At 32.4% G+C, this 17299-nt stretch overlaps 1 protein-coding gene across 3 annotated transcripts in view; it reads right to left on the reverse strand.

Moving 5' to 3' along the window:
• CARF (calcium responsive transcription factor) overlaps positions 1 to 17299 on the reverse strand; it is a 62886-nt gene that overhangs the window by 44073 nt on the left and 1514 nt on the right. For 2 of the 3 annotated variants that reach the window (XR_004423700.1, XM_033112633.1), the window contains exons 2-3: positions 1187 to 1298; positions 484 to 711 (exon numbers count right to left, since the gene is read on the reverse strand). Coding sequence is in view for 1 of the 3 variants with exons in the window: in XM_033112633.1 (XP_032968524.1) it covers positions 484 to 711; positions 1187 to 1273 (315 nt within the window). In the remaining 2 variants the exon portion in view is untranslated. Of the gene's footprint in view, positions 1 to 483; positions 712 to 1186; positions 1299 to 14395; positions 14558 to 17299 lie in introns of all 3 variants that reach the window. The other variant, XR_004423701.1, reaches the window with a different exon arrangement.

Here is a 17299-nt window from a genome sequence, read left to right on the forward strand (position 1 = left end):
AAAAAAAGAAAGAAATCCTAGTTTTCCTTCAAGTCAAGCGTCTTGTTATTCGAATAAACTTCTTGTATAAAATGGAAAATAAATGAATGTCATGGAAACAGTATTTTTTAAAGCAATGTTAAGTCAACAGTGTCAAGCAATTAAGGTCATCTAGTAAGAGTAATACAAATATGGTGCTAACTCGGTTTTTGAATGTCTCCATTGACGGACATTTCGGTTTACAAACACTGTAAATTTTATGGATCTATGGTATCATTAGATAGTAAAATTCATGCTAAATTTGCAGTTTTAGGGGTTGGTTTCCAAGGTCTGGCATGGATTAATCCATTTTGCATTACTTTTTATGGGGAAACCATGCCTCAGTTTTTGAACATTTCAGGACTTGAACTGTCTTCCAGAACAGATTACGTTAGAAAACCGAGGTACCACTGTATATATATTTACAAATAACAAAAAAACTGGTTGTTTATAAAATATACTCACCATTTGTGCATTAGAATCCCCCAATGACTGAAGTTCATATTGAATAGGCTGCCCATTTTGGTCCATGAGGTGGAATTGCTCTGCAGAAAGAGTCTGTGCTTGAGTCAGGGACCCTGGTATATTCTGTGATGTGAGTGAATTATCTGCTTCATGAGTAGTGATGGGTAAAACTCTACCAGAACCATTTTGTCCAAAGGAAGGATCCCTGGAGTCCATACAGGTTGGATGCTTTGCCAAAAAATAAATAAATAAATAAATTACTTCAGTGTTTGTAAAATATAACATTACAATTTAAAAAAAAAATAGAATGTTTATAATAAAAATGGAAAGACATTCATTTTCAATTAATTATTCACTTTACATTTTGCAACAGTTGTCAATTCACACAGACTGATATAGACAAAAAGTAGTCCTTAAATGAAATTGATTTTTATTATATTTTATTTTAAATAAAGTTGAAAAATAGTCCACGGAAATGCAACTTGAAATAATGAAATATAATTCAACATACAGATTTTTTTGTTGTGCATAAATTTTTATGAATATATAAAATAAATGTCATAGATTTGCAGATAATAAAATGCTAAAATCCTTGAATACATTAAATATAACAGTATTCCTTGAGCATAAACATTGTGAAATGGCATGCTGTTTTCCCCTAGAATGGGAAAAAGTTCCCAGTTGAATCCCTACCTCAAATTACCTGAGAATCTGTTTTCGAGTCTTCGGAATCATTATGATTGACTATTACTGAATCATTAGACTGTTCCATGCTGATATCATATTCCATTCCATTTTCTTCTATTATTTAATAACTGAAAGAGTTAAATATATGATCAACTAAAGCACTTAACATTTTTATAGAATGTTTGTCAAACAAATGTCTCATCTCCCTTACCCTGTTACCCTATAAAACTTAAGTTAAACCATTTCCATTCTACAAATAAGAAAATAAACGTTTTTGTTAAATCACTAATTGCTAAGGCACCAGAATGCGTTCAAGGCAGAGCAAAGATCAGTGTTACGTAATTTCATTTTTCTGTCCTTAATTACACTCATGTACTGGCTTATTAAGATAGCTGTTTATGACAAGTACTGTTATACTCTTTCAAATACTTCTAAAATTCTCATTTTACAAAGATTTAATGCAAATAAAGCTTTTCAATTTTATGAGTTGGGTGTGCCCTATTGTAGCATTAAATAATTTTAGAAAAGATCTCTTGGTATAAATGGAGATTATGTATACAGAACTCTTACCATAACATACAATCATTCCATTTAATATTGGCTTGACAAGCTTTGAAAATGAAGCAATATGTATTCCAAAATGTTTGAGCCATTTAGGGTGTCACACGGGGTGGCGGGGGTGGAGGGGAGGAATGCTACTGGTATCTAATGAGAGAAGCTAGAGGTACTGCTAAACATCTTAAAATTATAGGACAGCCTCCACAACAAAGATGACAATGGTGCTAAGGTTCACAAACCCTGGCCTAGTACAGACTATGGGAGTCTGTATTATCTAAAAGGAACAATGTTTTATGGAGTAGGGTCAAAATGAAACTGGTGAAGAATACCATTAAAAAATTATCATGTAAAATAAATAGAATATATTTAGGATAATAGAAAACATTCATAGAATATTTTTAAGAATTCACCCATTTAATTTTATTTTTCAAGACAGCATAAATTCTTTTTTTAAAATCTTTAAAATTTTATTTTTTAAATTAATATGCTTTAAACTGAACGTGTGTGTGTGTGTGTGTGTGTGTGTGTGTGTGTGTGTACAGGTTCATGGATTTTAACTCGTGTCCACTTAACCACCAGCATACACAATAACTCCATCACCTAAAACCCTACTTTAAATTTATACCTTCTACTTTAGACTTATTCAGTAATACATATATTTGAATACATTGAAAACTTATTTTTCTATGATAGCATCTAAACATACAATTATAAAATTAACCATTTCATAAAATCTACAAGATTTGCCACTTCATATTTCCAAAATATAACTACTTATACTGAAATACAAATTGTGATAGGCTATAAAATCACTTATTTTTAATATGTAACTATAAAATATCTTAAAATTGCTTCTCCTTTAAGATTTTAAATTATCGCTTGTATTCTAATCTAACTTATTACAAAAATTTTAAAAACCTGTAGTTACTTCTTGGGCTGTAAAAGAGCAATTTTACTTTACAACCTTCTGTTTTGAATTTTTTACACTATACATATATTACTTATGAATTTTTAAAATGGGTTTAAAAAATAAAAAGGGATTGCTGGGTCATATGATAATTCTATTCTTAATTTTTTGAGGAACCTCCACACTGCCTCCCATAGCGGCTGCACCAATCAGTATTCCCACCAACAGTGTATGAGGGTTCCTTTTTCTCCATAGTCCATTGCTTTATTTACAGTGGCCAAGACATGGAAACAACCAAAGTGTCCTTCAATAGATAATTGGATAAAGAAGATGTGGTATATATACACAACAGAATACAATTCTGCCATAAGAAAAAATGAAATAGTGCCATTTGTGACAACCTGGATGGATCTTGAGATTATTATGTTAAGTGAAATAAGTCAGACAGAAAAAGTTGATAAACATATGATTTCACTGATATGTGGTATATAAAACTGAAAACAACAAAGGAATTAGACAAACAAATGATGAAACAAAAACTCATAGACACAGATAATAGTTTAGTGGTTACAAGGGGAGGATGGGGGTGGTAGATGAGGGTAAATGGGATCAAATATATGGTGATGGAAGGAGAACTGACTCTGGGTGTTGAATACACAATATGATATACGGATGATGTATTACAGAATTGTACACCTGAAACCTATGTAACTTTACTAACAATTGTCACGCCAATAAACTTTAATTAAAAAAATAAAAATAAAGTAATTAGAAAGAAAGATCCACTAATGACAACATGGCAGATTAGGTACCACAGAAGGCTTTCGTGCTAGAAAATGAAAAATATAGAGTTGATCTAAAACAGAATCTTATTTTGTGTCTGGAAGTAAAAATCAGAGGCCACTCTCCACACTCCCTCTCCTCCCACCAGAAAAGAGAAAAGCAAAAGCTGTAAGTTAAATCCTAAGTGATGAGAACATGCAAAGAGGAAAATTTCCCCGAAGGCAAGTGCTAACACACGTTTTGTGGCTGGGAAAGTGGGGCTTGGACAACCAGCTGGTAGGAAAGAGAATTTAAAGCTCCCAAGATAAGACTAGGGACTTGAAAGGTCTTAAACCAATAGTGTAACCTGGCTTCTAGTAAGAAAAATTCACATTAAGATCAATTAAATATAAGTTTACAATCAAAGAGTGCCAAAAACACAATGGAAATAAACCACCGTAAGAGAAAGTCAGCAGATTTAGAAACCCCTGAAAGATTTCAAATATGGGACCCATATAATACTTAATATAAAATAATTATTCAATGTTTAAAGAAATAAAAGAATGAATCATAGGAATAAGCAGGCAACAACAGTCTATCAAAAGTTTAACTTAAGGGGGCCGGCCTGGTGGCTCAGGCGGTTAGAGCTCCATGCTCCTAACTCTGAAGGCTGCCGGTTCAATTCCCACATGGGCCAGTGGGCTCTCAACCACAAGGTTGCCAGTTGAATTCCTCGAGTCCCGCAAGGGATGGTGGGCTCCACCCACTGCAACTAAGATTGAACACGGCACCTGGAGTTGAACTGCCTCCCGGATGGCTCAGTTGGTTGGAGCGCGTCCTCTCAACCACAAGGTTGCAAGGGATGGTGGGCTCTGCCCCAAGCAACTAGCAACGGCAACTGGACCTGGAACTGAGCTGCGCTCTCCACAACTAAGACTGAAAGGACAACAACTTGACTTGGAAAAAAGTCCTGGAAAGTACACACTGTTCCCCAATAAAGTCCTGTACCCCTTCTCCAATAAAAAAAAAAAAAGTTTAACTTGAAAAAGAACCAAACAGAACTGTAAGAAATGAAAAATATAATTGCTCAAATTAAAAAGTCAATGGATAAATTAAATAGAAGATTAGATGGAAAAGAAGGAATTACCCAATTGGAAGGCAGATTTTAAAAATTACCCAGAGTGCATCATAGGAAAAACAGAAAATAAACAATATGAAGAGACTTAAAAACTAGAAAAATAGAATGAAAAAGTTTATAGCATATCTATAATTGGAGTTTCAGAAGGATATAAAATGGATGAGAGACAATATTTGAAGAGAAAATGGCTGATAATTTTTCAAAACGGAAGACCTGATCCACAGATAAAGGAGTAAGTACAAAACATACCAAGATAAATCAAAAGAAAGCCAAACCCAATGTAATAAAAGTACAAAATTATAAAGAGAAAGGAAAATCTAAACTGCAGCCAGAGATAAGAGGATCAGTTACAGAGTATTGACGTTAGATATACAGCAGACTATTCTATAGCAACAATGGCAGCAGAAATAATAGGAATAATAAAAAAGAAAGTAACTATCAATATATAATTGTATATGCTCAAAACTACCAGGGGTGCCAAACAAATATATACAAGTGGACACTTTGGTCAAAGTTGCTCACGCAGTAGTTCGCGGTAATCAAAAGTGTCTGGACGCTGATGGTAACCACTTTGAACACCTCTTGTAATTGCAGAAGTCAAATGTGACTTGTATTCATCTTTTGTTTTCGGTATATATTGAGTATTACAATTTTAATACAGTTTTCTTTTCTTAAAATGTGTATACATTTTTTTGGCACCCTCTGTATTTTTTCACAAAAGAACATGAGAGAAAAACACTTTAAGATTAAAAACTCAAAGTTTACAATGAACAGATCCTACATGGAAGAAATTTCTAAAAATATAGAAAACAAAAATGACACCAGACGGAATTCCTGAGATGCTAGGAAAATGGTAAGCAAATTAATATTTCTATGAGAAATCTAATTAAACATTGCCTGTATAAACAATAACATTATAACAATTTTGTGTATGTGTATTTTTTAAATTAAAGTTTACTGGGATGACAATTGTTAGTATAGTTACATAGGTTTCAGGTGTACAATCCTGTAATACATCATCTGTGTATCACATTGTGTGTTCACCACCCAAAGTCAGTTATCCTTCCATCCATATATTTGACCCCGTTTACCCTCTTCTAAAACCTTCTTCCCCCCTTACCCTCTGGTAACCACTAAACTATTGTCATGTATGTGTATTTTAAAGATAGAAAAAATACTGTAGAACTAAATAAAATACATGTAACTCAAGAGAGGATGATGATAGATAAACACAATATTTTAAAACTTATGGGATTCAGGAAAAGCAGTGCTCAGCGGGAATTGTAACCAATAATGCCTTTATTTTAAAAAAAAAATCTCAAAACAATAAACTGATTTTATATCTTAAGGAATAGAAAAAGAAGAGCAAACTAAACTGAAATCTAGCAGAAGGAAAGAGCTAATAAAGATTAGAGGGGAGATAAGTAAAATCAGGAATAGAAAAACAATAGAGAGTATCAACAAATCTAAAAGTTGGTTCTTTGAAGACTGACAATATTGACTAACTTTTAGCTAGACTGACAATAAAAAACAAAGAAGATGCAAATAACTAAAATCAGAAATAAAAGTGGGGACATTATCACCAACCTTACAGAAATTTAAAGGATAATGAGACAATACTAAGAACAATTGTACAACTATTTCCATTCACAGATGACATAGTCTTACATATAGAAAATTCTGAAGAATCCACAAAAACAGTTTAAAAACTATTAAACAAATTCAACAAAGTTGCAGGATACAAGATAAACATGCCAATATTAGTTATATTTCTATATACTAGCAATGAACAATCCAAGAATGAAATCAATAATCCATTTACAATATGCATAGCATCAACAAGAATATAATACTTACTAAAAAATTTAACCAAAAAGGTACAAGAGTTTTACACTGAAATGACAAACTATTGCTGGAAAAAATTATAGAAGACCTAAATAAATATGAAGACATACAGTGCCCATGTAACTGGAAGACATGAAAATTGTTAAAATGGAAATACTACCCAAAGCAATCTACAGATTCAATGCAATTCCTATCAAAATCCCAATGGCCTTTTTTTCACTCATAGAAAAGCCAACCCTAAAATTCACACGGAATTATTTGCAAGGGATCTGAATGGACAAAACAATCTTGAAAAAGAAGAATGATGTTGATGGACTCTTTCTTTCCAATTTCAAAACTTACTACAAAACTACAGTACTCAAAAGAATGTTGTACTCGGGGTGGCCGGATGGCTCAGTTGGTTAGTGTGAGCTCTCAACAACAAGGTTGTCAGTTCAATTCCCACATGGGATGGTGGGCTGCGCCCCTGCAACTAAGGATTGAAAATGGCGACTGGAAACGACTTGGATGGGCCCTGGAGAAATGCACTGTTCCCCAATATTCCCCAATAAAATTTAAAAAAAAAAAGAATATTGTACTGACATAAGGAGAGATATGTAGATCAAGGAACTAGAATTGAGAGTCCAGAAATAAACTCATATATCTATGGTCAAATAATTTTCAACAAGTGTGCTGAAGCTTTCAATGGGGAATGAATAGTCCTTGCAACAAACAGTGCTGGGACAACTGAATATCCACATACAAAAGAATGAAGGTGGACCTCTACATCACTATATACAAAAAATAACCAAAAATCGATCAAAGACTTAAATGTAAGAGCTTAAACTATAAAATTCTTAGAAGAAAACATAAGGATAAATCTTCATGACCTTGGATTTGGCAAAGATTCTTTAGATATGACACCAAAAGGACAAGCACCAAAAAAAAAAAGAAAAAAAAAAAGACAAACTAGACATCATCAAAATAAAAAACTTTTATGCATAGGATACCACCATAAGAGTGAAAAGACAACCCACAAATGGGAAAAAATATTTGCAAATCAAATGTCTGATAAGTGTCTAAAATGTATAAAGAACTACAACTCAATAACAAGACAAGCCAATTAAAAAAATGGGCAAAGGCGTTGAACAGACATTTCTCCAAAGAAGACATACAAATGGCCAACAAACACATAAAAAGATGCTCGAGGTCAGTAGTCATTAGGAAAATGCAATTCAAAACAACAATGAGATACCAGTCCATATACACTAGGATGGCTATATTTTAAAAAATTAATAACTACAACGTTTGTGGGGACGTGGAGAAATTAGAATCCTCGTGCATTGCTGATGGGTATATAAAATGGTGCAGATGCTGTGAAAATCAGGCTGGCAGTTTTTTAAGAAGCTTAACATAGAATTACCATATGACAGCAATTCCACTCCAGGTATATACCCAAAACAATTGAAAACAGGTATTCAAACATGAACTTGTACATGAATGTTCATAACAGCACTATTCACAATAGCTCAAGTGGAAACAACTCTAATGTTCACGAGCTTATGAATGGATAAACAAAATGTGGCATACTCACATAAGGAATAGTATTCAGCTATAAAAAAGGAATGAAATACCGATACATGCTACCACATAAATGAACCTCGAAAGCATTAGGCTAACTGTTAGAAGCCAAATAGAAATGATTACATGTTATATGGTCCCATTTATATAAAACATCCAAAATGGGTAAATCCATACAGACAGAAAGCAGACTGGTAAAAGCCAAGGGCTTGTGAAATGGAAGAAGAGGGAATAACTGCCAATTGGGTACAAGGTTTTATTTTGGGGAGATGAAAATATTTTTGAATCAGATAGAGGTGATATATGCACAAGAGTGTGAATGTACAAAACACTACTGACTTATTCATTTAAAGATAATTGATTTTAAGTTATATGAAGTTCACCTCAATTTTTTTAAAAAAGTGCAACAGTACCAAAAAGAAAAAAATACGTGTGTGTAGGACAATCATGGAAATGTGTGTAGGACAATCAGGAAAATGTGAATATGGACTAGATGTTTGATATTAAGAAATTTCTGGTGTGTTTTTAGGTGTGTGAATGATATTATACATAAAATGATATGATGTTATGACACCCAGGATTTGATATTCTCAGTCTCTCTGAGTCTGCTACTGACCTCAGTTTTCTCTTGTGTGGCCCTGTATGACATGCATCCCTCCTTTTGAAAACTGTAATAAATAATCTTTCCAATGGCAATCATTTCCTGATTTGTTGGCCTCACCATATCTGAATAAAATAAAATTAAAATCTATTTTTAAAAAATTATAAACATAAATACTAAAATCCTAAATAAAAGGTCAGCAAACAAAATCCACCAATGTATAAAAAAAATACTGCATCTCATCAAACTAAGATGCTATTAGCTTAAAGTTGGGTATAACTTTAAGTACACCCAACATGGCCAATAAGATTAGGCCGGAATTTTGCATGAACGAAGTGTGATACCAACTGCCTAAAATAGCATAATGGCAAAAAATATGAAAATTTTAGGGATAAATTTGACAAAAGATATGCAAGATTATGCACTGAAAACTACACAATCTAGATGGGAGAAATGAAAAAAATGCTAGAATGAACGAATTCAGTAAAGTTTCAGGATACAAAATCAATACACAAAAATCTGTTGCATTTCTATACATTAATAATGAACTAACAAAGAAAAATTAAGGAAACTATCCCACTTTCAATTGCATTATAAAGAATAAAATACCCAAAAATAAATTTAACCAGGGAGGTGAAAGACCTGTATATTGAAAACTACAAGACATTAATGAAAGAAACTGAAGAACACACAGTAAATGGAAAGCTATTTGGTGCTTACAGATTGATAGAACCAATATTGTTAAAATGTCCATACTACCCCAAGTAATCTACAGATTCAATGCAATCCCTATCAAAATTCCAATGGCATTTTTCACAGAAATAGAATGAATAATCCTAAAAGTTGTATGGAACTACAAAAGATCCTGAATAGCTAAAACAATCCTGAGAAAGAACAAAGCTGGAGGTATCAGACTCCTTGATTTCAAACTGTATTACAAGGTGATAGTAATTAAACCAGTATGGTATTGTCATAAAAACAGAAACGAAGATCAGTGGAACACAATAGAGCACCCAGAAATAAACCCAAGTATATATGGTCAATTAATTTATGATAAAGAAGCCAAGAATATACAATTGGGAAAGGACAGTCTCTTCAATAAATAGTACTGGGGAAACAGGACAGCTACATTTGAAAGAATGAAATTTGACCACTATCTTACACTATACACAAAAATTAACTTAAAAAGGATTAAAGACTTGAACATGAGACGTGAAACCATAAAACTCCTAGAATACAACATAGGAGGTAAGCTCCTTGTTAGAGTCTTGGTGATGGTTTTTTTTATTCTTACACTAAAAGCAAAAGCAACAAAAGCAAAAATAAACAATTGGGACTACACCAAACTAAAAAGTTTTTGCACAGCAAAGGGAATCATCAACAAAATGAAAAGGCAACCTACTGAATGGGAGAAGATATTTATAAATTGTATATCTGATAAGGGGCTAATACCCAAAATATATTTTTAAAAACTCATGTAACTCAATAGTCAAAAAACAAACAAATAAAAAAAACAACAAAAAACAAAACAGAAAGAAAACAATCCAATTAAAAAATGGGCAAAAGATCCCAACAGACATTTTTCCAAAGATATACATAGATGTCAATAGGTATGTAGACATGATAAGTGAAATAAGTCAGAAAACGACAAATACCATATGATCTATCTCATATGTGGAATCTAAAAACAAACAAAAAGACTAAGGTCATAGATACAGAGAACAAACTGGTAGTTGCCACAGGTGGGGAGTGGAGAAGGGGAATGGGAGAAATGGGTGAATGAGGGTCAAAAGGTAAAAAGAAAAAAAAAAAGATAAACTAGGGGGGAAAATCAACTGGCTAGACAGAAACCCTTACAGAAAATAAAATTTTTTTTTCTGGCTTTAGAATTGAATCCACATTATGTTCCAACTGCATAGTGTTAGGTCAAAGCAGCCGGTCTGAAAAGGCTACATATTTTATGATTCCAAGTATATGACATTCTTCAAAAGGCAAACCTATAAACATAGTAAGGAGACCAGTCATTGACAAAGATTGGGGATGTGGGGGTTATAGAGGGATGAATAGGTGAAGCACAGGAGATTTTATGGTGATGAAACAATTTTATATAATACTGTAATGGTGGATACATGACATTCATTTGTCAAAAATCTATAAAACTGTATAACATAAAGAGTGAACCTTAACTAAACTATAGACTTTTGTTCACAATAATGTATCAATATTGGTTTTAAGAAATGTACCACACTAATGCAAGATGTTAATAACAAAAAACACTGTTATGCTAAGGAAGGGGTGAGGGAAGGAATATGGAAATCTTTGTATGACCCGCTCAATTTTCCTGTAAACTGTAAAACTTTAAAAAAAAAAAGAATTTTAGATAAAGAAAAAAGCATTCAGAGTAACTGCAAACTAAAGACAAATAACAAATCATAGTAATATGAACTCCAAAATTATCCTGAAATTCTTGGTCAAGTTCCAACGTGCTGGACAATGTTGAAGTTAGGGTGCACAGGAAAATATATTGTTTCATTAACTTTTAAAATAAAAATAGAGAGCTTTATTAGTAAAACAGTGTAAAACAGTTGAAGAGACTATTCTATAGTCATATGATATGGGTTTGAATTTCAGCTTTGTACTTACTTGTCAAGTTAACCACTACTCTGAGCTTTAGTTTTGTCATCTGAAAATTGGGATTAATATTGCATCTACCTCATAGGGTTATTATAAAGATTAAATAAAGTATGTAAAGGGCTTGGCAAAGTTCCTAGTGCTATCAATGCTCAATAATTTTTTTTTACTACCTATAATTACGCAAACTAAGGTCAAAATTTCACCTATCTAAATAAATAAATAAATAATTTCACCTATCTAAACAAACGCTTTGGTTTTTAAGGGTATAATTTTGTTAAGTACTGACTTAAAATATCTGAGCGACTATGAAGATTCTAAATATACTATTCCATACTCTCATTCAAAAATTATAAAAATGTTTACACTTTTAGATGACTAACAGGTTCTATTTCAATATTATTGCTTAGTTTAATAATTCACGTCTCTGGAATACTATTCAGCGGTAAGAAAAGATGAAATAGGACCATCTGTGACAACATGGATGGATCTTGAGATTATAATGCTAAGTGAAATAAGTCAGACAGAAAAAGCAGAGAACCATATGATTTCACTGATAGGTGGTGTATAAACCGAAAACAACAAAAGAACAAGACAAGCAAATGAGAAACAAAAACTCATAGACACGGACAACAGTTTAGTGGTTACCAGAGGGTAAGGAGGAAGGATGTGGTAGATGAGGGTAAAGGGGATCAAATATATGGTGATGGAAGGAGAACTGACTCTGGATGGTGAACACACAATGTGATTTATAGAGGATGTATTACAGAATTGTATACCTGCAATTTATGTAACTTTACTAACAATTGTCATCCCAATAAACTTTAATTCAAAAAAAAAACAACAACTCATAGACACAGACAATAGTTTAGTGGTTACCAGAGGGTAAGGGGGGCGGGGGGTAATAGATGAGGGTAAAAGGGATCAAATATATGGTGATAGAAGAACTGACTCTGGGTGGTAAACACACAATGTGATATATAGATGATATATTACAGAATTGTACACCTGAAATCTATTACTTTATTAACAACTGTCACCCCAATAAATTGTAATTTAAAAAAAAATTCACACATCTCATAAATAAAGAACATGGGGTCAGTCTAGATTTGATGAAAAAATTCAAACTGTTTATTTCTCTGAAGTTCAATTTCTAGTTTTTTAAAATGAGGAATCAGTGAGAGGGGTCGCTAAGATCCTATCCAGTTCTAAGAGTTTATGTTACTAATAGTTGATTATCATAGTGATTTAAAAACTTCACTTTAACAATTGTTTACTGACTTCTAATGTGCACTGAGCAGAAAAATAACTCTATTCAAAAAGAAAACTTTTACCAAGTTAGATTTAACTGAAAATAAGGTCCCATTGAGGGGCTTAATAAAACTGAAATAATTGCTGCAAGAATACAGTTTAATTTTTTTAAATAAATATATTGACTGTCTAAACACAATGACATTAAGATATATTTTCAAGAGCTATTTATTTTGATTTTTAAATATAAGTGCTATTATGATAGAATAATGTTATGAATTTGTCATAGGTATAAAATAATTTAATGTTTATTGAATGTTTTTATACTTAATAATTATTAGCTAGAATTAACAATCTCTCTACTATTCTGTGATGTAGGACCTATGAATATCATTTTACAGAAAAGGAAACTGAGGCTCAAGGTCACAAGGTTATTTATTGAGCACCTACCATAGTAAAGTATTACGCTAAAAGTGTTTTACATTATTATTTTACTTAATTCTTTCAACAACCCTGTGATTCCGTTACTTTCTCCAGTTTAGATACTAAAAAAAAAGACTCCGGCATTAGATAAGCTTACCAAGATTACAAATACACTAAGTGGCTGAGCAAGAACTCAAACTTAACATCTACTGATCCCAAAGCTCACTCTTCTTTATTATTATAATAGGAACTCTTTCAAGGTAACAAAGCTGCCTCCTTTCTTCATTAGTCATAGCTTTAAATCTTTTTTTTTAAAAAACAGATTAACAAATTAAAGATGCTAAAAGAAGTTTCTTTGTTCATTTTTCTCAACTTTTTCTGGTTGAAATGTAATTAGAGGTGGTCCCTAACACACAAAAGCCCTCCTGCAAGTAATCTAAAGATCTCTGACCTCGGGAGAAATCTAGAGCTTGAACTACTATGCAAGCGTTGCCCACTGAGAAAACATTCTGTAAAAAGTCAAAAGTGGAGCTTGAGAAAGAGAGGTAAAAACTGCAAATAGCTTAGGGGAAAGAATTCTAAAAATTTACTCCTAGTTTCCTAAGGTGCCCTGATCTCTTTACAAATTATCCCCTACTGACCTAATTTTTTTTTCATTTTACTTTCTCTTACCCTATCTGAAATTTCATCAATGAAATTTTCATTGTAGTTAATAAGCACTTTCTCTCAAAAAAAAAAAAAAACAACTCTGGGAGCATATAAGTCATTAACTAATTTGTATTAATTTATATAAGGATAGCTTTCTTCCTTTAAGATAAATTAAAAACAGCTATCCTGAAGCTTAATTTAGAGGTGAGAAAGCAAGTACATTTTAGGCTCACAGCACTTAAAAGGGATCAGCAGCCTAAACGATCTAGACGCTGCGGTGAACATACAGGGCAGGATGAAAGCCCTAGGAAAGTGCACTAGTGAAGGGGTGGGGACGATGTTACACGAGGAAGATTGCCGAACACAAACCAACTACTTCAGAACTTTGCCCAGACTGGGATTTTGCCAATGGAATCAAGATAACTTATTTTCCTAATGTCTTCTGGGAACTCAAAACAAAATTTCCCTTTCAGTATGTACAACTATACTATGGATTAAACAAGCTTTCTGTGAGTACACTGGGAAAATACTACTTAAAAGTAGTTTCCATATGCAATATGGGTTTCAATATCTATTGACCTAACGCATTGCTGAGTTGGAGATTAAAAGTACATTTTTAAGTTATAGACACCCTTTTAAAAAGTAATTTGAATGCGGTGGAAAGTATTACTCTCTTTTCCTAATTCTATCAATTTGCATTACCCTTTTACTACTATATCAAAGTAAAGTTTTTAAGAATGAAGATATTGAATAACAGTATAAAATGTTCTTTTCTAACAGGTAGCCATAAATAGAACAAACTACCTATATACAAAGTGTAATCTGACTTTTTCCTTAGTTTGTAATGGACAATACTTAACTTTTAGAGCTGTTACTTTCAATTAGTTAAAAATAAAATTACCTTCAGGCAGTTGTTCAAGATTAAAGTCCAGTCCTCAAGCATTTTATTACCCCCCAAAATGCCCTCTCTTGTCCACTGAAGTTCTTCCCTTTGGGGGCACTAAATCATGATAGTTGTAGTTTCATTTATGTGAAAGCTATGTCTTCATAGCAGCATGTTTTTCTGTAATGAGAAGGTATTCACTGTATATTTTATTTTCCTACACATAAAGAAAAATACTTCATGTTGTTATGCAGGTTTTATTAAAAAATAGCCATCAACAGCCTGGTATAGAACAGTCATTTGACTCAATTAAAAGGATGTAAGACTAGGACTGACTTTACAGGTAACTGCCTTTGTCCTGTGAAAGATGACTTAAGCTGTTTCCTTATCTAAAATTAGACATTTGGACTAAGGTTTTGTTTCAACTCTCACACTCTAGAACTACCACTGAAACAAAGACTTCTGCAGCATATTACATTTTTCTCCACAATAAAAATATTTACTAATAGGGCATCCTTTGGAGTCAATGGAAGCTTTAGAATAAAGCCCCCCCACCATCCTCCACCCCTTATGAAGTCCTAGAATTGATTTGACAAGCTTATTTCTTAAGCAAGTAGTATTGGGATTGGATGAAGAGAACAGAAAAAAAGGAGAAAGTATTAAATATGTAGTCTAGACAGTTAATGATTGGACTTCACAACAGTCATTAAATTTTGCTGGCAAATTGCTTTCCAGAACGTATCATATTATATTTAAAAAGTGGATTTTACCTTATATCAATTTTACCTTATTTTTTAATCAAAAGGCAAAGATTGGGAAGAAAGTGTTAAATTAGAAGTTCAATGTTTTTATTTACAGGAAAAAAGGGCTTTTTATTGTTTATACATATTGAATACATGGCAGAAGGGAAGAGACTACTCAGGTTGTAGTCACTCATCTCTATGGGCTGCATTTGGGCTACTGCTGTTTTGATTTTGTTCAATAGCATTTCTATTTGTTCTAAATTTTAGAGGCAATCCTCAACTGCAATTCCTAAAAATCTGTCTTAACATCTCATTATTGTTTTCTCTTAGAGACTTTTTAAAATTTTTTCAATTACAGTTGACATTCAGTATTATTTTATGCTTCGGATGTACAGCATAGTGGTTAGACATTTATGATTTATGCAGTGATCCCATTAGTCTAGTACCTTCCTGTCACTATACATAGTTGTTGCGACATTATTGACTATATTCTCTATGCTGTACTTTACATCCCTTAACTATTTTCTAATTACCAGCTTGTATTTCTTAATCCCTTTATCTTTTTCACCCAGCTCCCCACTGGCAACCATCAGTTTGTTCTCTGTATCCCAGAGTCTGCTTCTGTTTTAATTCATTTATTTTGTTCTCAAATATATTTTCCAAGCTGTGGTTCTCAGATCATTAGAGCTCAGATTCCAGATATAAGTGAAATCACATTCTTACAGAATTTTATGTAGTAAAATTTATCCATTAAAACCAACAGTCTGAGAGTAAATCCCCAAACACAACAACTAAAGGATGAAGCCACTTGAGTTTTAGAGTTTCTCAATTCTATGTACTTTGGTTAGTGTCTCAAGATTTAAAAGATCTTGAAATCTATTCAATATCCTATCTGTCAGATATTATTAACTACATTAAAAAATATTGCTCAAAAGTACTTTAGAAAATAAAATTCCTCTCATCTTTTAGGGTAAACGACAATGTACATTTTATGATGTATATAAAATTAATATAAATCAGTGATGTCAAAAATTGAATCAAGACTCCTAGTTCACAAATATTTTATACAATGATTTATTTTTTTAAAGATGGGTTTTGAATGTTATAGCTGTTAAATGAACCTCAAAATGTTCAATGTATGTAAATATAAACAATAGTTTTTTTTAACTTTTCACTTTTCAGTGAAAAAAATTTAAGGCTAGTGTTCACAATGTCTCGTTTATCTAAGGTTTGTCCTCTCTATAAATTTTCCTGTAATCTTGGTTTCCACCCAATTCTTACATTGTTTATATACACCTCTTTTTCCCTCTTCTCTTTGAGAACTACAAATTATTTCATGTAATCCTCACAGTGACTCTGAGGTAGACATTATCTCCACTTATAGATAAGAAAACCAAAGCTGTCAAGCAACGGTGCTTAAGATCATTAGAGCTCAGATTCAAAACTAAGTAGGAAAAAAAAAAAACAGCAACAATTAGGATTCCAAAACCCATGCAGTTTTTATACCATACCACATCATGCCATCATATATGGGGGATGGAGGGGGGACGCTATAATAAAGAGAAATATATTTTCCAAGCTGTGGTTCTCCAGGTAACAGTGTGTCTGCATGAAGACCATAGTAAATGAACCATGCAGGAAATTATTAAGAACCCAAAACTTGTAGTTAATATTCTAAGTACACTTAAGAAAAACACTCAAAATAAAAGCACTAACTATCCTAGGTATGGCATTGAGACAACACCAAATATATGTCACTGCTGAAAAAACACCAAAGCCATCATCCTAGGTGTTGTTATTTTGGAACACTTAATTAATTTTCCCTTAGCCAAAGGTCTCAGGCAAATGAAAAATGTATTTTAGTGATTTCAATATTTCTGCATTGCCAATAGAAGTTTTATCTTCTTAAGCATTCAGGTTCTGTATCTTAATATTTTCTAATTTAAATTAAGATTAATCTATACTGACTCTTACCAGGTACTGTATTAATTTTCATAAATTTCAAATACATGATAGTTTAAAATGTATTAATCTACTGATTAACTATACATTTTTAAAAGATATTTTAACCAATGAGATATGATCAATAAAATATCATCTGAAAAAGAACTTAATTGAGTATTTCAGGTTCAATGAAATTTAAGTGAGGCAATTTTTACTGCTGTTGTAACTCAAAAAT

Source organism: Rhinolophus ferrumequinum, chromosome 8 (genome assembly GCF_004115265.2).
Source record: "Rhinolophus ferrumequinum isolate MPI-CBG mRhiFer1 chromosome 8, mRhiFer1_v1.p, whole genome shotgun sequence".
Lineage (NCBI taxonomy): Eukaryota > Metazoa > Chordata > Mammalia > Chiroptera > Rhinolophidae > Rhinolophus > Rhinolophus ferrumequinum.